Here is a 23,342-nt window from a genome sequence, read left to right on the forward strand (position 1 = left end):
ACTGATTAAGACCTGGCCTTTCCACAAAGCTTTTGGAGACTGAGATGCTTATATGTGAACTATTAAAATATTTCTCCTAAGTTGGGAAGGAGGTTGTTCTGTGTCATAAGGAATGTGAATATTAGTGAAATTCTATCAGTCTCTTTTCTACCAGTCCAGTGTGTATTTTTCCATATCTTCATTTTTTGATACTTTGTAGGCCACTTACAAACATTATATAGAAGTGGCTTACAAAGTCTCAATATTGAGTAAAATATATAAAGAATTTGCATTTTACAAAAATGAGCATAAGAAGAATGTTCTTCGAGTTTCTGATGATATATATTCACCTGAAGAACAATAATGAAAAAAAAGGTTGCATTTCTCTTGCCTATGGATTCCTGCAGCTGGTGCTTGTTGATCATTAAGGAAACTGGGATGGACATCTGCTCTGTTGCAGCAACATTCTGTTTTCAGTCCTTAAATTTACTGGATACATTCAATGTATCTGATTCTATTGATCTTCTACTTGAGAAGATTGTGTTCTGTGCAGATTGGATAGATCTCTCCCATGCTTGTACAATATATAATGTTCCCCTTGAAATGTTTTGCTGACAGGTGGTTGTAGGGATGTATGCTTTATAGTGATGGCATCCCAAAGCAGATTCCTGTTCTTAGCAGTTGATTTGGAAACGAGGGCATGCACGCCCCTACTCACACGGAAGGAACTAAGATCATTTCAGCTTCTTGAAAATTCTATAGAGTTCTATCATAGGGAATAATGGGAAGTTGAAACAAAGTTATGACTTTCTTATTTTTGAACCTACGACTACAGAAATGGATGGCATGGCAATCCAATCCTTGATGACAATCTACATTTCTTCCATGGACATTCCAATAATATGTATTTATTTAATGCATTTTATGCATCTCTAAGGCCATTACCTTCATCCAAAAGATCAACCCCCCCCCTTTTACTTCTCCAGTACACTGTCCACTTTTATCTATTCCGGAGCTTAAAACAACAAAACTTCACCTATACCTCTTCAACTCATCTATGAATTCACAAAACATGCTGGTTCATTTTATCTTTCTCTTCTTGATATTTAATATTAATCCATTTTTAATTTTCCATTTGTTGTTTTCCTAAGGCTTTTTACCTTTGTCTAACAGAACAATGTGATCTTCATATTTTAAACTGTTCTTGGTTTGACTTCCAATTTTGATTGCAGTTGTTATATATTCTGAAAGTGCCATTCTTGAATACATTCATTGTAAAAGCTAAGCAGATGTGGGGACAATGGGTATCCTTGTCTGTTTATTGTGTTTCTCCTAACTCCACCCTTCATTGTAAAAGTTCTTCAAAATAATAATCAGAAGTTCTAGCATGATCTGCCTCTTAAAAACCTTAAATGCTCCCTTCAATATCATTTTGTGTTAGTTATCCGATCATGTATTCCTCTGCCTTTTCTGAAACCTTCCGGCTCATATGGCAATTTTCTGACCATATATGGCTTTATTCTTCTTTGTAAGATCTTAAGCAAGCCTTTGTTTGTGTGAGGAATGAGTGTAATATTTTGACAGTATGCGAATATACAGCATTTTTCAATCTATGTCCCATGGTGTTGTTTCATATTTGTTGACATACAGCTGTTTGTACTTTAGATGTTTCTTTTCTGAAAACTTTCAACAGTTCAGTCAGTTCATCTCTGATGCTTTTTCTACAAATAATTTATTGCTCTCGTATATCACTTGTAAGTAGAGTCAGTTCCTAAATGCATTTTCTCTATATAAATTGATTTATGTTACTTATTTAAAAGATTTCTATTGCCGGACATCTTAAGACACAACTCTGAGTGGTCATGCAAATGTTTTTTTGTCATTCTATACTAATCCTAATTTCAAGAGATTTCAGTATAGCCTTTCAATTGTTCTATAACCACATTTTCTTTCTCTATTTCCTGTCTCCCATATGCACATACTGTATATTCCTATCATGCTATTTCTTTCAAGGTAAGCAACATTATATAAAATATATAAATACAAAGTAACAAAGCTATGAGACAGGAGAAAACAAAAGGAAATCTAACTACATCTAGTTTACAGCTCCCCAATTCACTATATTTATCCATCCTTGCAAATCATCTTGCTTTTAGTACATTCCCATGCTGATTCATACATTATTTTTTGGTCTTTGAACTTCTCATTTTCCTTTTTCTAAGATCTCATAGGCTTCTGCAACTTTTTCAGTCCTCTCCTTCCTCTCAATTGATATGCTTCTTTTATGCCTTAGCCCTAATTCATTCTGTAGTTATGATCAATCTACCTCAATAAACATATTTTATTTAAAAAGGTGATATACTTTTAATCACCCACTCATTCTTGATCTTATCTCTTCTGCTTTTACCACACATACTTTTTAGGCACCCAACTCTTACTGCGTGCAGCCACGGGCAGAAAGACATGGTCACCGTGGCATTGTCTCCACCCAGTTTTATACTACAAAGTGCAACTGTTGGTACAATGGAAGAATAAAAAGCATGCAAAGAGCATCCACCCAGCAAAATTGCCTATCAGCCTCATGACTGGGAATTTGAAGTCGCTTGAAACAATTAAAATGTCTCAGCAGGTGGCAGCACCTGGAAGATTTTGTTTTGTCTTAGATCAGACATGTCAAACACAAGGCCCGGGGGCCGGATCCGGCCCGCGAAGTGGTTTCATGCGGCCCGTGAAGCCATCCTGGAAACAGTGAGGGAATGGCCCCCACTGCCTTGGCCCTGGCCCAGAGACCCTCCTCCTGCCAGAGACCCTCAGATCTGTCCCACTCCTGCCCAGGCCCCCATAGGCACCCTTGATGCCAACGATGTAGAGCTGGCCACGCCCACCCAGTAGGCCATACGAACTCTAGCCACGCCCACCCAGTAGGCCACACCCACCCTGGCCATACCCACCCGGCCCCCTGAGGGCAACCGCAATGCTGATGCGGCCCTCAATGAAATTGAGTTTGACACCCCTGTCTTAGATGCTTAACATCTTCTGATACATACAGGTGAAACTCGAAAAATTATAATATCGTGCAAAAGTTCATTTATTTCAGTAATGCAACTTAAAAGGGGAAACTAATATATGAGATAGACTCATTACATGCAAAGCAAGATAGTTCAAGCCGTGATTTGTCATAATTGTGATGATTATGGCATACAGCTCATGAAAACCCCAAATCCACAATCTCAGAAAATTAGAATATTACATGCAATCAATAAAACAAGGAGTGTACATAGAACAATATCGGACCTCCGAAAAGTATAAGCATGCATATGTACTCAGTACTTGGTTTGGGCCCCTTTTGCAGCAATTACTGCCTAATTACGGCATGGCATGGAAGCTATCAGCCTGTGGCACTGCTGAGGTGTTATGGAAAACCAGGATGCTTCAATAGTGGCCTTCAGCTCTTCTGCATTGTTCGGTCTCATGACTCTCATCTTTCTCTTGGCAATGCCCCATAGATTCTCTATGGGGTTCAGGTCAGGCGAGTTTGCTGGCCAATCAAGCACAGTAATCCCATGGTCATTGAACCAAGTTTTTGTGCTTTTGGTAGTGTGGGCAGGTGCCAAGTCCTGCTGGAAAATGAAGTCAGCATCCCCATAAAGCTCGTCTGTGGAAGGAAGCATGAAGTGCTCCAAAATCTCCTGGCAGATGGCTGCATTGACCTTGGACTTAATGAAGCACAGTGGACCAACACCAGCAGATGACATGGCTCCCCAAATCAACACAGACTATGGAAACTTCACGCTGGACTTCAAGCATCTTGCAGTGTGTGCCTCTCCATTCTTCCTCCAGACTCTGGGTCTTTGGTTTCCAAATGAGATGCAAAAGTTGCTCTCATCAGAAAAGAGGACTTTGGACCACTGAGCAACAAACAAGGTCTGTTTTTCTTTAGCCCAGGTAAGACGCTTCTGACATTGTTTGTTGTTCAGGAGCGGCTTGACAAGAGGAATACGACATTTGAAGCCCATGTCCAGGATCCGTCTGTGTGTGGTGGCCCTTGATGCACTGACTCTAGCCTCAGTCCACTCCTTGTGAAAGTCCCCAACACTTTTGAATGGCCTTTTCCTGACAATCCTCTCCAGGCTGCGGTCATCCCTGCTGCTTGTGCACCTTTTTCTTCCACACTTTTCCCTTCCACATAACTTTCTATTAATGTGCTTTGATGCACCACTTTGGGAACATCCAACTTCTTTTGCAATTACCTTTTGAGGCTTTCCCTCCTTATGGACGGTGTCAATGATGGTTTTCTGCACAACTGTCAGGTCAGCAGTCTTCCCCATGATTGTGATTCCTACTGAACCAGACTGAGAGACCATTTAAAGGCTCAGGAACCCTTTGCAGGCGTTATGGCTTAATTAGCTGATTACAGTGGGACACTTTGAGCCTAGAATATTGCACCTTTTCACAATATTCTAATTTTCTGAGATTGTGGATTTGGGGTTTTCATGAGCTGTAAGCCATAATCATCACAATTGTGACAAATCACGGCTTGAACTATCTTGCTTTGCATGTAGTGAGTCTATCTCGTATATTAGTTTTCCCTTTTAAGTTGCATTACTGAAATAAATGAACTTTTGCACAATATTCTAATTTTCCGAGTTTCACCTGTATTTTGAAAGAAAACCTTCAGGAAACAGCAGGGCTGAAAGCTGTGGTGGGCAGTAGGGGAAAAACATTATGGAAGAAGGTAATAGCATATATTACTTCAAATATAATTTCAACATTTTATAGCTTTGCACTGGCCATAGATAAAGCAATGAAACAAATGAAAGGAGAAGTTTCTCCATACACCTGTACAGAACCAATATGATTTTCCCCATAGACGTAGCATTTAACACATGGTTCTTTCATTGCCATGTCTGTGTTTTATGCAAATATGCATGTGCCTTTGGTATCTAAATGAATTTATTTGTTTGTTTGTTTGTCCTATTTGTAAACTGCTCATCTCTCTCAGACATATTTTGTTCATTTACAATAGGGTTCACTTTTTTATTGGAATTACAGCATAAATGTTTCTTAGCTTTGTACAATGCTTGAAGTGGTTTTGGAAAGTTACTCCTAATTTACTCCTTCTGTTGATGGCTGAGAATGTCTGACTCAACCTCTGACAAGTTGATTATTTGTAATACAGTTTTTTTTTTACAGATGATATGGTACCCTTAACCATTCGCTTTGATAGCTATGCATTAACTGACAAGCTATAAGAATTTTCTCATCTATTGCAGAACCACTGCTAGGATTGGTAAATTAGAAAAGTTTATATTATTGCAGGTATCCTTGATTGTATAGCTATGCTATAGATAAAATCAAATCAAATATAAAACATTTGCCTTAATTACCTGTGTATCATAGGGGCCTATACTCATATTTTGCAGTATTCGTTTCAAAAAGTTGGTGACATCTTTCCATTCAAAAATACTGTTAGATCCATCAAGAACAAAGACAATATCGAGCTGGGACTTGCATTCTGCAACAGGAAACATAAAATAAGGAAATGATAGAAGCACACAGTGGTTTTTCTGTTAAATTGACACTCTTCTACTCCTTTAATTCTAAAATAAATTACTCATAAGAGATATGATGTATCTCAGATACAATTAATATGCAACATGAACTGCTCTGAGTTTCTACATTCCATTGCACTATTATCTATTTTTCTAGTATAGTTTATACAGTAGAGACGTACACAATGAAGCACATCAAAGCAGAAGTTCAAGGATGAAGTTTTTGAGTTGCTATAATTTGAATCAGTGCCTTTGGAAAATGTGCATAATGAGGTTCTGCTTGGTGAATGGAAATGGAGGTTTATCTTCTATGGTTATTATGAAATTCATTGCTATTTTGGACCAGTCATTCCCTCTCTGCCCAGCCTGAAACTCAGCCTATTTTGCTTCTAGAGGAAATGTTGGACTCATTGCTTGCACCGATATCGTGATGCTTTGGTTCTGAAGCTTGTTGCAAATGGATGGTGATAAGTCATCAGTGCAGGAGATGGAGCTATTGATCCAGTCTAGAAGGTTTCAGATTAAAAAGCTACTAGCATCTTGAGATATTCCGACATGGCCTAGAGTAGCTTTGTAGACAGGGGAGAGCATGTTCTGGTTAATGGGTATTTCATGAATACTGGACCTTTGCCCAGCTACACGGAGATCAAGAAATATCTCAAGAATAAAGAATGTTTTCAATTTTCAATGATTCATACCTATGTTTAAAATGTGATTTTAAAATATAAACAGTTTTGTTAAGATTGCTGTATAGACATTATATCTATTGTACTTGAAATGTTTCTTTCGTGTGTGTTTTGTGTCCACTGCTAACCATTTTAGCTATTTCAAAATGCATAATTATAGAAACAAGCTCTTCATACAGCTTGTCACACACTGTAGTGATTGTCTTGAAGAAATCACAGATGCCTCTAATATTTAGAACTTATTAAGTCTAACTACATGAATGGTTTGCTGGCTCTGCAGGGGACTTGAATAGAAAAGAAAAGTAAAAGTATTGGGAAAGGACATTTGTTGCAGTTGTCCTCAACCAAGGAGCAAATTAAAGAAAGGAAGAAGGAAGATGGTAGGTTAACAATCATATCCTCCAAGAAGGGCTTCACAAAGTATTTTTGAAAATAATGTTTTTAATATGATTAAAATGTCATCTCTGCTTCTGGGAATCAGCACAAAGAATGGAGCCTTGTGTGTCACAAAAACCAATGCAAGGACAAGTATTTCTTCTTCTTAAATTAAAGAGGCATTCAGCTTTCTGTGATGGCTTGAGGATTATTTTTAGATTGATTTTCATTTGTGAATAATGCTAGGAACCTGTTTATACTAAAACTAAATTTCAGGGACAGTAAGCATTTAAGTAATATACAAACAAGGATACCATTTACCTAACTTGGTCATGCCAGTTGCCTTGAAAATTAGTTTATAATTCTGATATAACTCTGTGTATATATTAGACTTTTTTCAAGCTCCATCTGCGTTCAACAGACACAAAAACAATTTCCATATATACATACCTCGCAATGGAGCAATGGAATTTACAACTTCAAAATTGGAGCTAACGTTGGAACAGATGCCTGTTGTATAATAGGAATGTCCACATTTATAAGCATAAAGAGGCCCGCATGCCTTTGATAAAGAAAAAAATAATACTTTTTACTGTTTAAATAATTCACCATATTTTATAGTAGCTATTTTGATATCCACAATGGTTGGAAATATGCTTACTGAAGTCCTAAATGAAAACTATAGAACAATGCAACAACAATATGATGGCACAGCCACAATAGAACCAACCAAAGGGATCTGATCCAGTTTTGGAATTCTGTGCAGGTATTACAAACAGGTATATCTAATTCTAGATTGTGTCCCGTCCTAGGTCATTCCAATATCACAATAGAGACATGTGTTACTCTGCTTTCATTAGAGACACATTTGCCAGCAATGCGCCTCTGGATTTTACACAGAACAAACCAGTCAGTCGTTGTGAATAATAATAATAGTAATAACACTTTTTAGCACATTATAATTGCTATTGGAAAAGGTACTTGTAAATCTGTCTCAATGCAACCAGCATCTCCATAACCTCCCTATTTTTCTCCTTGGCTCATCCCAATTTAAATCTTGTATCAGTTTAGCTAATTCAAGCATCTGAGGATATAAGTTTTTATTCATGAAAGCTTAAACCTTATAAATTAATTTATTTGAAAATATGCTACCAAATTCTGATTTTTTTTAATTCATAGGCTAATACAGTTCTCCTCCTTCAATAATTACTCCTTGGCATGGAATATAAAGTACCATGGCATGGAATATAAAGTAGTTCCAAGAATCTGTGCTGGTTATCTATGCATCAGAGAGGCCTTTCTCTCTATTTTATTAACAGTGGTTGAGTCCATTTTTAAGGAGCAGAATTCAATTCACGGATCTTGGAGATCTTACTTCCCACTAATCCTGCAATTCTCTGCACTACCTGAACATTTGTAGCCATGCTGGCTGGTAATTCTGGCAGTTGAAGTCCACATGTCTTAATGTTGCCAAGGCTGAGAAACATTGCTTTAGAGCATCACTTAGCATGCCATGACAAGTGGGAGAAGGAGTGGAAGAAAGATGGCAGCACTGGCTAAAAGTCGGTCTCCTCATTTCCATCTGTAGAATCATTGCTGGATCTAGTGCACAGGTGTCAAACTTGCCACGTCACGTGACATGTTGCGACGTAATGCGACTCTTTTTGCATTGCCGACAATGGGGTGGGTGTGGCTTCGGTATGAGGAAACCAGCCCGTGGGCCAGCAGTTTGACACCCCTGATCCAGTGTGTCACATGGATGATGATGATGTCATCCATTCACTCATGTTTGACTCTTGGCATTTCTACAGGCCAGGTTTCTCAAACTCTTCCATTCCTACTCTACTTCCTTAAGTTGTTCTATGCTCTGGCTTGTGTCAGCTTTGATGGTGTCCAACTACCATGTTCTTTGGCGGTCTGGGTTCCTTTTACTACTAACTCTTCCCAACATAATTGCTTTCTCCAGTGAATTCCCCAGCATGACATTGCCAAAATGAGTGAGATATAGTTTTGTGATTTTGCCTTCCTTATGTGGATAGAAATAGTCTTCAATTATTGTGTATAATTTCCCAAAAGTATTTAGATTCCAACCTTGTCAGACCAAATCACCAAGTTTAATATTCAAGAGTGATAGAAACAATATCCGGGCAAGTTCTGTATTCCTTCTATAAATGGAAAAAATATTCATATGTGGAAGCCTTTCAGGGTAAATATTATAGTATTGATTATAGTAAATATGCATATTGTTTTTTTATTTTCCCCAAGATGTATATGCTCACCAAAAACCCTCCTTTGGGATTCGTCACTAAGGTTGACCCAAGAGTCATATTCTCCTTTACTTCTGTAACTTGAGGAATTGAAGTGTCAGCTATAGATAGATTAAAAATAAAGTTAATTATGGGAATATATGCAAATGAGATATTAAATCATGTGATGTTCAAAATGCCAAATTTGTATGCAAAACATGGATCTTTTCGGCTTCTTTTCCTTTGTTCTCCCTGTTCCCTCTTGGTTAAAACTATGAAATACAAGTCAAATGCCTGGCTTTCATCCCAGAATCTTTTGTCTGGGATAATGGTTCACATAGTTTTCCCGAACCTCAAACAGAATGTCAAAATAGCAACAGGGTGACAGTAGAAAATATGAATCCATTTAAAATTGAAAATTAGGAACAAATAAACTTTTTTCATTTTCTGTATAGCTCTACTGTTGGATCAGTAAATTATCAGCTGTATACATAATATGTCAGTGGGCAATAAAGGTTATGGGAACGGCAATGTAGCAGAACACACACTAGTTGCTTTGTTAGCAAAAACTGTACAACTGATATTGGAGGAAGTTTTTGGACCTTTGGTAAAAGATTTCGAGAAGTAGCAAATATAGCTGAAAGACCCGTTACAAAAAGGGGAAATGAGTGGAAAGAGAATATTGGAATTTACAGATGGTCCTCAACTTACGATCATTGTAACATGTCATGCTGTACACATCCCAATCATTTAACTGAATTTTGGATGCTTGGGAATTGGCTACAACAGGTAGCAGCATCCTGCAGTCATGTGATCATGGTTTGCTTTGTTTTTTGTCTGTTTCCAGCATTTTTTTGCTGGAAAATGACTTTGGAGTTATGACTACAGATTTGCTTAACAACAGCTATGAAAATCTTGTAAAATAGGGTCTGTCATGTGGGTGCCTCAACTTATGACGGTAATGACTTATAGCAGGGGTGTCAAACTGCTGTCCCGCAGGCCGGACACGTCATTGGGAAACCACGCCCACCCCATTGCCGGCAGTGGCGAAAAAGCTCCTATATGTTGCGCGACGTCAGAAGTTTGACATGTCTGAATTATAGTGTAGTCAGAAATACTGTTCTAGTCATGATTGTAAGTTGAGAACTACTTGTATACCATTTATATAAAAAAGCTGTCTTGTAGCACCCTCCTCCTCTTTGCAGAGGACTAATTTCTTTTTATCACCTCACCTGTTTAGTGAACGTCCTTTGATTATGATGCTTTTTATCTGCCCCCAACCTTCGTTCATTTCGCCGGGATCTGAAGACCTGGCTCTTTGAGCTCTCCGGCCTGGCTGAGAATTTTTATCTGGGGTTTTTATTTTTAGGGATGATTTAATCTTTTTTTTAAATTGTTTTTAACTTTTGTACTGGTTTGGTTTTAAATACCCTGTAAACCACCCTGAGTCTTTGGGAAAGGGCGGTATATAAATCTAATAAAATAAAATAAATAAAAATAAATAAATATCTCTGGCCTTTTAGTTAAACAAGTTTTGGCTTCTAACTTGATTTTGTTAGGGTAAGTGAAATTGCATTTTTTTCATTGACTTTCTTACCTGGCAGGTTTAATTTTACACATGGCAAACCATTACCCTGTCCTACAGGGCACTTATAGACATCACCTGTTTTCTTTTGGGGCTGACCAGCCAAAGGAGAACCAATAAGCACCCTGCAGAATGATAATATATATACTGTCAGTGCAGTACATAATATTTGCTTTGGAACATTAAATAAATGTAACAATTTACTATCTAACATAAGTTGCATGTAAAAAAGCTAGTGGGATAAAAATGTGTTTACAATAGCAGATAGGAGTATCAAGTTAGAGCAGCTTCTCTAGTTAGTTATTCTTTGTCTGAAAACCCCATAAGGTGTTCATTATGGCCTATGAAATCCTAAATGTCTTAAGGAATCATTAAGTTATAGAGGTTTGGGAAGGGATGAAAGGGGGAGACAATAATTAACTAATTAATAATCTCACCATTTTCCCTCTTCATTTTCAAATTGCTGCACACTATATCCAAACATGTCTTCCACAGGACCACTAAAAGTCATTGTATCTTTCACATCAACATTGAATGACAAAGAGAGATGCAGCAGAACTGTTTTTGTAAAAAAAAAAAAGGGAAAGAATGGAGAAGATTGAACCAGTCTCAGTGATAAAGTTTACATGCTGCCTAAAGGACATCAGAAATTTGAAACTGAAATACATTCTCAGCAACAGTGATCTGGAAGACACATGACACCACATTATAATAGATACATTGAAGGCTTCCTATTGGACTGTTGTGTGTTAAATTTGCTACTTAAGTGTACTGTTAAATAATAAAGCTTTTTTCGAATCAAATATTCTATTGGCGCAACAGCATCTGGTCAGTTTTGTGTAATGGATAAAGTATGGGATTTTTATTGGGATGGAATATAGAAGATGGAATATAGGATTTGATCTGAAAGCTATCTGCTGGAAGATTAGTGGGCTTCCTTCTGCAGTTGGTTGGCCACGGTGAAAACAGATTGGTGGATTAGATGGGCCATGGGTATGATCAAACAAGTCACTGCAGATGATTGCCAAAACAATATTTATATCTTTCCTCAGCCGTAATACAATTTGTCATGATGTCATATTGTCAACAACTGTGATTGAAGGAAAGGAAACAAAGGCAGAAATAACATAAAGAGACTATCTTACACTATTCAGTGATGAAAGAAAAAAATTCAAAGCATTGTTGTCTAAAAGACAGACTATTTTGTCTTTAGTATAACCTCTCCACAAAGGCATTAGAGACTGTTATCTAAACATTACGTACTTGGTGACTCATAGTGTTATTTTTCTTTTTCCTAGAGGATTTAGTTTGATTTACTATCAAACACATTTTGCTTTAATGTAGGATAAATAAACCTGATCACGCACCATGATTGCACATTAAATATACAACAGCGAAGTTCAGAAATTAATATTTCACAGCATTGTTCCCCGATATGTGTGCAACTCACTCTGCATTAGGCGCAAATGAAGAAATTCCAGGGCAATGTGTTTTGATAAGGGAAAACAGAAAACTGAACTTGGCTCCCGGCAGCTGCAAGGAAATTAGGCAGTTTCCTGGAAAGTGGATTATCTTTGCCATATTCCAGGATTTTTTTTAAATATATTTTTGAGTTTAGCGTTACTTTCCGTCTTAGTTTACAGGCTTGAGTGTCTCCTATTCAAGGATTAATCAGATCAGTCCCTTGTTGTTGTTAGCTGCGAAGTCGTGTCCGATCCATCGCGACCCCATGGACAACATTCCTCCAGGCCTTCCTGTCCTCTAAAGTGTTTAAATTCATAAAGTTCTATGATGCAGAACATTAATGGCAAAAGAAAACAGAAAGGAAAGCACCCCAAATTTATGTTAAAAATTTACATGAGCAGATATTGTTTAAGCTGGCCCTGAAAGTTATAGTTTCAGTTCAAACCACAAATGAACTAGGAAGGAATTCCACAAATCAGGTTCTAGTACAATGAATGTCCTCTTTGAGGTCACCACACTGGGAAGCAAAGCAAACATGACACCTTCAAGGTGGCTTCTCTGCTAGATTTTAAATCACAGGCACTTAGGGAAAAAGTGCTCTGCCAGGCTCCTGAGTGTGTTCAGTCCCGTGTCAGTTGGAAAGAGAACACAGTGATCTTTTGTGCATTCTATTTCTTTAATGTATTTGGCACTGAAGACATTTCTTGTGGATTATGTGCTCAGGAACATAAAACATTGTAAGAAGTTGTTGATGTTTAAGTGATGCTAGGATTCATCATGCCTTTTATGACTGCCTCATCGAATTGCTCAGGGCCATTTATAGTAATAGAAGTTGGGGGGAAAAAGACTGCCCATTTCCATTAGTATTCTTTTGACTCATGAAAAAATAGCAAATACTGCCGAGGCAAAATAGCAAATACTGCCGAGGCAAAAAAAAATAAATTCTTTTTTTTTAAAAGAAATCCTGGATAGTCAGAGAAGATAAAGAAGCACTTTTTTGGCTTTGCTGTTATGAAAAGTATGCAGAAGTTTTAAGAGGAAGTCCACTACAAGCGGGAAGGAAAATCCAAAACTTGTATACGTGAACAATTATTGCTATTTAATGGAAGACTAATGTGGAGGTGTCCCTTCTGTGTATGCATGCATGTCTGTGCACGTCCACTTTATTCCCCTCTTCCCAATATGATCAGATTTTGATATATGCGCAGGACCATGCAAACAGACTAGAAAGGGTTTACAATACTCAGGAATATGCTAAAAATTGCAGTAGTTTGAAACACTTTTTAAAAATACACCTTCCTATCTGGGTTGCAAGTATCTACACGACTACTAGTGGACAGCAAACAGACAGAAAAAATGCTTCTGATGTCCTCTAGTTCTCTTCTGTATTTTTAGTTAGATGTTGTAGGCCTATTTCAAACACAGTTGTTTATTTACAACCATTCATTTTGCAACCGTTTAAAAAAGTGACTTATAACCAGTCCTTATAATGAGCATCCCATCATGTGATCAAAATTCAGGTATTTGGCAATCAGCATGTATTTGATGCTTACATTGTCCTGGGATCATGTAATCACCATTTGCAATCTTCCCAGCTGGCTTCTGACAAGCAAAGTCAATGGGAGGAAGCTGGATAATGTCTGCATGATTCACATAAACTGGAATGATTTGCCCAAGAACTGTGACAAAAAAGTTCAGAAAATTGGACACGACCCACAACCACCTTACTTAGCAATGGAAATTCTGGTACCAATTGAGGTTGTAAGTTGAGGACTATCTGTGAACAGAAAACACCACACCATAAAGTGGGCATTCTCATTGGTCCAAACTCTTAACTAAATGTTGAGAAGGGAAAAATTTGAAAAGTGAAAAACAAGAAAATGAAGCAAAGAAAGAGGGCATTCTGGATGGCCAGATCCTGAATAAACATTCAATACTGCAATATTTTGCTGTAGATCCCATTGGATCCAAGCATTCTCTCATGCTCTTCATCTAAGCCAACGTTTTTCAAATTTGGCAACTTTAAGATGTATGGACCTCAGTTTGGCAACTTTTAAGATGTATGGACCTCAGCATGTTCCTTGAGAAATTCTGGAAGTTGAAGTTCACATATTTTAAAAGTTACAGGTTTGAGAAACATTGATGTGAGGCAACCAAGAAATGCAGAATGGAAGAACTATGCAAGTAATAATGCTTAATTAAGGATAATTGGGACTGAGCAGGTGAATTATTTGCTTTTGACAGATTAAATGAACTGTTCAAATCAATTAATATAGAAAGAAAAACAGCACAATCATGTCCTTAGTGTATGCTTGTATAGCCAGTGCACATTTTATTCATAAGCTCACCATTTTTGCTCTAATACTAAATATATATTGTAGTAAATAATATTTTTCCCATCTTCTCTTTGAACCAAACAGTTATTTGAATACCAGCCATAGTATGCAGCCTTCTGGTAAAAGGTCAGACAGTAGAAAACCTTATCTTGGTCCACTATTCAATAATCCTCTAACAAATGCTTCTAATTTCCTTTCAGATTTTTGCTGCTAAGACTATTTCAGTATTATAAAGCTAGCATGTTTAGAATCCTCTGCCATCTGAAAAATATGCTTTTTGGCATTCATTGTGGAATTTTCCTCAAGCCCTATTGACCAACTTCAATCTGAACTATTTAAAGGCTACATCAGAAATGTATATTGCTATTAATTTCACACTTGGCTAAAAATCAGAATTTTTGATAAAACCTTACACAAAGCTTTCTATTTATCAGTGAAACATGCCTATTTATTCCTATAACCATAAAAGAACTTTTGTTTAAGTTCTCTTCCAGTTTTTCTGTCTACATCTTTAACCTTTGCTAAAGAAGAAACTGAGATTTTCAACTATTACTCATAAACAATAAATACATTAAAATACTGTTCTATCTATTAAATGCAGGCAACAAGTAAAACAATTAAATATTTTGCAGAAAGCTTCCTTGGATTTAATAGACCATTAAAATCTAGCATGTAAGATTGCTCTCTTCACAGTAACATATACATTAGCAGTAATTTATTCAGACTGCATTTAAATGGACATAAATCAAATTTATTTTTGTAAGTGGATAAAGCTGAGGAATCTGGGGGGAAGCTCTGATGCATAAAAATGGAACTTGTATAATTATACAACCCAAGGCAATATAACATGGTAGACTTGAATTTGATCATGGGACTCAGGGCGGTGTACAGGGCAATAAGTATTAAAAGACAAAAGTTAAAAAACAATTAAATATTATGCCTGATATATACAATAATTAAAACCATGTTAAAACCCCAAACCCAAACCCATCAAACCAGGCCGGATTGCTCAAATAAGTAAGTTTTTAGATCCCGCCAGAAGGAGCAAAGGTCGGGGGCCATCCGGAGCTCAACCGGCAAGCAGTTCCACAGGTCTGGTGCGCCCACAGAGAACACCCTCCCCCTGGGGGCCACCAGTCGACATTCTTTGATCGGAGGCACCCTGAGGAGGCCCTATTTGCAGAGTTTTTATCTTTTGAGGGCTTTTTTCCATCAGAAAAGATGGCTTAATGTGTGTGTGTGTGTGTATATATATACTGTATATATATGTGTATACATATGTGTGTGTGTATAAATCTGTATCTCTGTTTACTTATTCTTTGAAAGAGAATTTGCCTTACAATTTCTTATAGATGGAATGTGTAATGAATTTCCAACAGCTATTTACTGTATTTAGCCAAAAGGTAGATAACTCTGAATTTAAAATACTACCCTCCCCCCAAAATAGTATTTTGAGTGTTTGTATGCACACACACACACAGAGATGACAAAATTTCTGTATAATCCCAATTTATGTTCTTTCAACCCAGTTCAAACCAATTCTAAGTATTTCTCTCTCCTCTGCAATGTGTACTCATGATATATTTATACATGCAAGTGTGTACAAATAATTTAAAGAAGTCATACATTCTTTAAAAGGTGGGATAAGGACAAGAATAAATTCATATTAACTGAATTAATAGTTTAATAAAAAAATTGGTTCCAAAATTAGGGACTGCAACTTCCTCACTGTTTCTCACAGAAATGACAAGAAAGAAAAAAGATAATCAGGGAATGGGATCGGTGAGGTAAAAGGGTAGCAGCTGCCCTGGGAAAGGATGAAAAGAGAAAGAGAGGGGCAAATCTGGATGGTGATGAGACCATGGAAAGAAATAACTGGCCAGCGATAGAAAGAAAAGGGAAAGAAGTCTTGTTATGAAGGTTAAATTCCTATCAAACAAGAGGATACAGGGAAATCTTCACAGACACCATGCTTTTCACCTACATGTACAGCTGTTCCTGCCTTTCCTTCCCAACAGTCCTTTTATTCTTTCCACCAAATGTAAGGGTTCCTCTTCTATTCACAGGAAATTCCAGGAAAACCTGAACCACTACAGACAGAATCAGGCATCCCCATTTCAGTTCTTAGGAGCCCTTAAGCTATGACAGAAATGGATAATCTTTTAGAGACTGAGGTGCACACTTAACGTTTAGGAAAAACCATAAATAAAGTACTGATGTACATAGGTTGAATTGGGATTTTTGTTCTTCTAAGCTTTGGGAAAGCTCGCAATACAATTAATGTGTTTTTCTAAAAAAAAACCACTCAGAAAACCACACTATCCAATCAAAGGAAGCTTAGGAACTGCATCTGTACAGTTTTGTCCTGATGATCATGGTGGGGTGTGTGGAGAAAGGCACATTAGAAAAAGGTTCTACTTCTGATTCTAGATGCTTCTGTTTCCCAAAGACTGAGAATTCCATTTCCCTAGTTTTATTCTATCAGCTACAAAATATAATGTGTCCTAAATCAGGGATCCCCAACCTCCAGTCTGTGGACCGGAATCAGTCCGCAGCATGCCAGAAACCGGTCAGCACAAACAAGCGAAGCCCCATCCACAGGATGCAGGCAGCACATGAAACCACACCCCTTATAGGCTGTGGAAAAACCTCTCTCCACAGAACTGGTCCCTGGTGCCCAAAAAGTTGGGGGCTGCTGCCCTAGAAGTTAACTAATCCAAAGCAGTTCTGTGGTTTGAATATATAAATATGTCATAGCTGCAAGCCTCATTGTACAAGTATAAATACAAATAATTAGGTACAGTGTTTATGTTAAGTATGTTAACTGGAACTGAGCTATTTGGTTAGGTTTGCCAGAGCAGCTAACAAATGTTTCCATTGGAATTGAATCTCCCCTCAACTCTTAAAAAATAGTGTACACTCAAGTTATTTAATAATATATTGTTAGATCTTATGTGATCTCTTATCCCATTAGCTATGTCAATATAGTTTCATTTAAAACTATGAATTTAAAATTTCATTTATAATAAAAAAATGTTTGAATAGTCAGTTGCTAAAATGGAAACATCTGATGTCCCCCCAATAAGTACGTAAGTTAATAACTTTCAGAGTTAAAATTATGACAGATTTATACTTGCCACATATCTTTCTGACTGTTTGTACTGAGTGAAAATTTTGTCTTTCCAACATAGTCTTTATCAGAGCAAAAGGTTATACAAATAAGCATGTTATTCTTCTTGCCTGATACCAGTTTATTGTTTTTGCATGTTCCACAAAGCACCATAATTGTTTGCCAATTAGTTAGGTCACCCCAGTTTTGCTGGGGGAAATCCACTAGCACTATTACCACAGCAACAAAAATGCATAAATATCAAGTAAACAAAATGACAATGCGGCTAGTCATTTTAAAAAATATCATTCTCTATTTTTTTTGTTTGGTAAGCCATTTACTATTGGGGACAAAATATTACAAAGGAAGAAGTCTCATACAGTAGGATAAGGGTAAATATTTTTCCATCGTCAATCATCTTCAGAACTAGATTCATCTTCCTCGTCAGAAAGTTCTGCAACAGGAAAACGCAGAATAGCAGCTACACCTGTCAGTTGTCCAAGCTGTTCCCCAGATACATGAAGGCTAGAGAAGATGCGAACTGTGCCCATATTCTCACGCACACTATCTACGAGCCGGACATATCGACTACGAGTAGGCACATCCTGATGCCTAAAAAGTTCATCACTGATCAACAGAGTATCAATAGCCATCGCTTCATTAGCCTGTTCCACATGTTTGAGACCATAAAAGGCCCGATCAGGCTCATGTTGTAGCATTTTGTAGAAATCATCTAAAGCTTTGACTTCACCAGCTGCTTTGGTATCAGCAAGTCGACTAGTCAGAGCTGGGTCACAAAGAGCTTCTTTCAGTGCGTATTTATGTCCTGATGATGAATGCACCTAGAATATGAAAAATAAAAAAAAAATGTAGCATCTACTGTGATAATGATTAGTTTCTTTTGGAAACTGAATTCCCAGGAACAAGTACAGGAACAACAAGAACAAGTTGACTTACAATTAGTCATTTAGTAATCATTCAAAGTTACAATGGCCCTGAAAAAAGTGACTTACTACCATTCCTTGCACTTACGACTGTCACGGGATCCCTGATGGGCACATGATCAAAATGTGTGTGTTTGGCAACTGGCATGTATTTATGATTGTTACATTGGGGCCATGTGATCATCATCTGCAACTTTCCCAGCCAGCTTCCAACAAGCAAAGTCAATGGGAGAAGTCAGATTCACTTAACAATCATGTGATTTACTTAATAATTGCAGTAATTTTGCTTAACAAAGGCCATAAAACTGGTCATCACTCACTTAACAACTGTGTTGCTTAGCAATGGAAATTTGGTGCCAATTGTGCTTATCAATCAAAGGCTACCTGTAAAGGTTTTTAAAATATATGGAAAACATTCTTATATTTTTTTCTTACCTGGGGAAAACAATTTATCAATCTGAAAAAAACCTGTCAGATCATTCAAAAAGACAATCCAAGTATCCTCAACTTACAACCACAACTGAGCCCAACATTTCTGTTGCTAAGTAAGACAGTTGTTAAGTGAGTTTTGCCCCATTTTATGATCTTTCTTGCCAAAGTGGTTAAGTGAATCACTGCACTTGTTAAGTTAGTAACATGGCTGTTAAATGAATCTGGCTTCCCCATTGAGTTTGGCTGTCAGAAGGTTGTAAAAGGTGATCACACGCCAAAGGGACACTGCAACCATCATAAATACATGCCAGTTGTCAAGTGTCAGAATTTTGATCATGTGGCCATAGGGATGCTGTGGTTGTAAGTGTGAAAAATGTTCATCAGTTTTTCAGTGCCGTTGTAACTGAGCAGTCACTAAATGAATGGTTATACGTCAAGGACTACCTGTATATACAACTGCTGAAAAATTACAAGAATACAATGTCCTATTCGGATTTTGCTCTGAGGTTACCTTTGTCAGCCAGGAGTATTGTATTAAGTATATTAACTGGGAAATATGCCCAGTTGAATAGATGTACTTTTGCAGAGATACGAATCAAGCTCCATATTCCTTCATAAACTACATATTACTTATTGTACTTATTATATGTTTTATTGTGAGCCGCCCTGAGTCCTTCAGGAGATAGGGCGGGATATAAATCCCATCAATCAATAAATAAATAAATAAATATTCATCTCAAACCAGTTCTTATTTGTTTTATAACGAACTTGCTTACAACCGTTGCAGCAACCCCATGGTGATGTGATCAAAATTCAGATGCTTGGCAACTGGCTCGTATTTATGACGGTTGCAGTGTCCTGGGATCATGTGATCAGCTTTTGCAACCTTCTGACAAGCAAAGTCAGTGGGGAAGCCAGGTTCACCTAACAACCACGTTACTATCTTAACAACTGCAATGATTGACTTAACAATTGTGGCAAGGAAAGTCGTCAAATGGGGCAAAACTCACTTAACAATTGTTTCATTTAGCAACATAAATGTTGGGTTCAGTTGTAGTCGTAAAGTGAGGACCACCCACACATCGTAGTTTAAATCAGAGCAAACACATTTAATTAAACATACAGATTAGGGCTTCACTGTAAAATTGTTTCAGTTAGCTTAAATATTAGACCATTCTTTTCATAAATCTATATTTATAGATTGGGGATGATGACCTAGGAGAGACAGCAAGCCCCTCCCTTTCAGTAAAAAAGCAATCAGAAATAAACACAGGTAGGCCTCTCACAGATAGATTTCATAAACCTGACTGCAGTAACAATATTTATAGCCCCATTCATCCTTCTAAAGCAGGGGTGTCAAACTCAATTTCATTGAGGGCCGCATCAGCATTGTGGTTGCCCTCAGGGGGCCGGGTGGGTATGGCCAGGGTGGGCGTGGCCTACTGGGTGGGCGTGGCTAGAGTGCGTATGGCCTACTGGGTGGGCGTGGCCAGCTCTACATCATTGGCATCAAGGGTGCCTATAGCGGCCTGGGCAGGAGTGGGATAGTTCTGAGGGCCTCTGGCAGAAGGAGATGGGACCGGGGCAAGTGCCAATGCAGTGGGGGCCGTTCCCTCACTGTTTCCAGGAGGGCTTCGGGGGCCACACGAAACCACTTCGCGGGCCGGATCTGGCCCCCGGGCCTTGTGTTTGACATGTCTGTTCTAAAGGGTCTTTTTTTTAGTTTATATACAAATTATGGGCGATTTAGGTGATCCAAATTTCAGTATGTCATTAAAATTACATAGAAAATTATTATTTTTTTTAAAAAAATTACATGGTTAGGTATTTTACATCTCCCTTTTCTATATACCACACAGCTCCAGTGGCTAAAGATGATATGAAGCACCTTAACTTCTAATTACCTGTAAGAATTTGGAGCGATTCTCCAACAACAACTTGTTGTCGGTCTTGACAGCCTGCTGGAACATGTAGTCGCAGAACTGCTCTCTCACGAAGCCCGGGCTGGCCACCAAGACACACTTGACCACGTCGAAGTTAAGGTGGCGCTGAATGGCCTGCATCACTTGCTCGTAGAACCTCTCCAGGGCCCGGTCGTGCTGGGAGCAGTTCCCCCGGCGCTTTCGAGGGATGTTGACCTCGATCTTGGCCCGGGTCAGCGTCATACTGGGGGTGACGAGGCAGACGTGAGCCAGCCCTTCCTGCATCACCACGGCGGCCAGGTCGGCGCTCCAGGCCGGGTCGCAAGCTTGCTCGATCCGCTCCAGCACCACGCTGTCCCACTGCTTCTTGGCCAGGGTGAACTGCCGGTTGGGCTCCAACTCGATGGTGTGATAGGCGCCCATCTTGACGTACTCGTTCTCCTGGATGTTGGTGCCTTTGACGCGCAACTGGCAGGCCTGCGAGTCGAAGTCGATGGTCTCCACGCAGAGGGTGAGCGTGGTGCGGATACGGTTGCTGCCCACGCTGCCCGTCGACGACTCCGTCTGAACCTTTCGGATGGTGGAGGCCCGCAGGCTGTCGCCCACCTGCAGCAGGTTGTAGGCGTGCCATATATCCTCGGGGTCCTCGGGGATGAGCGTCACTTGCCCGGCGTTATCCTTCTCGATGTCCTTCCGCACCAGCTTCATCGTGGCTTCAGCGGCCGCAAGCCGGGATCAGCCAAAGACACGCTCCTATGCCGGCCTCTTCTTCTCTCCTCGGCCTGCAGAAGCCGGCGCTCGGCCCTGCCGATCGACCCAGCGACCAGCCTCGGGATTCAGCAACCACCGACCCGGGCCGGGCAATGCGGCGGGCGGGCGGAGCGCTAACAAGCCGCGGGCTTGGATTGCTTCTGGGCGCTCCGGCCAAGCTCCTCTCAGCTCCTCGTTGAATGGCTGGCGTGGAGAGAAGCCATAGCCAAGAGATGGGAAGCGTCGAGCAGGAGGAGGAGGAGGAGGAGGAGGAACAGGCCGGGTCCCGGACGGAGCGTACACGTGACAAGAGTCCTGAAGGGGAGTGGCGGGACACAAGGCAAAGGCTGGTTGGCTGCCGGCGTGCTCCGCTGCTGGGCTCTACCCGCGACAGCTGCGGGAGGGAAGAGCTTCCCTTCGTCCGCTGACGTGATTAAGCCGTATTCCGTTAAGGCAGGGGTAGGCAACCTCGGCTCTTTTATGACTCATGGACTTCAACTCCCAGAATTCCTGAGCCAGCTTGGCTGGCTCAGGAATTCTGGGAGTTGAAGTCCATGAGTCATAAAAGAGCCGAGGTTGCCTACCCCTGCGTTAAGGAGAGAGGCTGGGGCTTTGAATGGCGGCGGAGGCGTAACTGCCGGTGACTTCCCGCCCAAGTAACGTTTAAAAGCTCGCGTCGTAACGTGGATTTCATGCATCTTGCGTTTTGTTGTCTCTGCGAGCCTTTGCTTTCAAACCCAAAAGAGGCTTTGGGGACGTCAAGATAAGCAAATGAATCGGTTTTAATCCCACAACACGGTTACGCAGGTCTGCTGAAGCCTGGTTTGATTAACTGCCCCGTTTTCCGTTGCTCGCTTCTACTAATACAAGTAACGGGCTTCTTTTAAGGGGTACTCAACCAGGTTGGGAGTTAGTGTGATCCGTGAACAGCCATTCTGGCCCAGGGTTTTTAGGGAGTTTTTGTGCACTTGAGGTTCATTTCTGTTTTCCATATGAGGTGCGGAAGATCAGAAGGCAGAGAGAGGCTCAGTACAATGAAAACAATCTTTTAAAATGCAACATAGAATTATTTTAATATTCTAAGCATCTTTCCCCACCCATTTTCATTAATTGGACTCAAGTGCTTTGAGGAGCAATATACACGTTGGCATGGGATTCAGTGAGAAATGTTGAATGGGTGTGAGATTAAATGATCGTTTGCCATGCTCGGGGAACTTAGTTTAATAATAAAGCATGTTTCCTTATTGATCAAGGCACAGTACTGCCTAAGGCCCAAATGGAAGTTAGTAGGTAAATCATTTGAAGGAACATATTTCTAGGAAAATGATTTTAAAATAAACATTCCATCACGTAACTCAAGTCTCCCGCTATGCTCAGATGGAAATTGAGAGTCATCTTCTCCACTACAGCATAAGGATGGTACATATTTTATGCATTACTTTTAAACTGGAAAACTAGTCTTTAAAAGCAAATGAGGATTTTCTATGAAAATCCTTACTGATATTCAACATTATTATTCATTATGTATGTACAGGAAGAAAAGTCATTACAAAGGAAACATCCACAATTTTTTAATTTGAGCAAATTTAAGAGGGGGAAAAAGCCTTTATGCCATAAGAATAATGGAATGCATTGAATTTCTAAGTATATATAAATTGCTTTTATGTGGTTCTGTTGGTTTTGGTTTCAGACTTCCACAAGAAATTAATGGTGATTCATTGCCCTTCCCCTTTATGTAATAGAGCAAGATCCAAAATTAAAACCTATAATTAATAGTGTCCATGCCAATGCAGTGTATATATTTTTCCAGTTAATGCAAACTGAGGTAATCTCTGATGGGAGCATGATAACTGAGTATAGAAATATATGAAAAAGAAATATATTTCTTAACTATATAGAAATACTGTTTGCATGTAAATTTTCATGTTAGTTTGTTAAGATGAATGAACCTATTGAAAACCT

The 23,342-nt window shown here is 39.1% G+C and overlaps 2 protein-coding genes across 2 annotated transcripts in view; both read right to left on the reverse strand.

Moving 5' to 3' along the window:
* ITGA1 (integrin subunit alpha 1) overlaps positions 1–23,342 on the reverse strand; it is an 83,854-nt gene that overhangs the window by 50,165 nt on the left and 10,347 nt on the right. The window contains exons 2-6 of the mRNA XM_083353521.1: positions 10,861–10,981; positions 10,436–10,548; positions 8,872–8,960; positions 7,043–7,154; positions 5,367–5,494 (exon numbers count right to left, since the gene is read on the reverse strand). Of these exons, the coding sequence (XP_083209647.1) occupies positions 5,367–5,494; positions 7,043–7,154; positions 8,872–8,960; positions 10,436–10,548; positions 10,861–10,981 (563 nt within the window). The remainder of the gene's footprint in view (positions 1–5,366; positions 5,495–7,042; positions 7,155–8,871; positions 8,961–10,435; positions 10,549–10,860; positions 10,982–23,342) is intronic.
* Positions 15,584–21,818, reverse strand: PELO (pelota mRNA surveillance and ribosome rescue factor). Its single transcript, XM_083351022.1, has 2 exons — positions 20,613–21,818; positions 15,584–18,174 (listed from the first exon to the last, which is right to left on the reverse strand). Exons 1-2 carry the CDS (start codon positions 21,336–21,338, stop codon positions 17,743–17,745), a joined length of 1,158 nt encoding a protein of 385 aa, XP_083207148.1. The 5' UTR covers positions 21,339–21,818; the 3' UTR covers positions 15,584–17,742.

Source organism: Vipera ursinii (genome assembly GCF_947247035.1).
Source record: "Vipera ursinii genome assembly, chromosome: 2".
In the NCBI taxonomy this organism is placed as follows: domain Eukaryota; kingdom Metazoa; phylum Chordata; class Lepidosauria; order Squamata; family Viperidae; genus Vipera; species Vipera ursinii.

Excerpts from the sequence above, each read along its gene's own strand:
- PELO (XM_083351022.1), bottom strand. The coding sequence starts at position 21,338 with ATGAAGCTGGTGCGGAAGGACATCGAGAAGGATAACGCCGGGCAAGTG. Across the intron at positions 18,175-20,612 it reads ATCGCTCCAAATTCTTACAG|GTGCATTCATCATCAGGACA; the intron begins GTAATTAGAAGT and ends TTCATATTCTAG.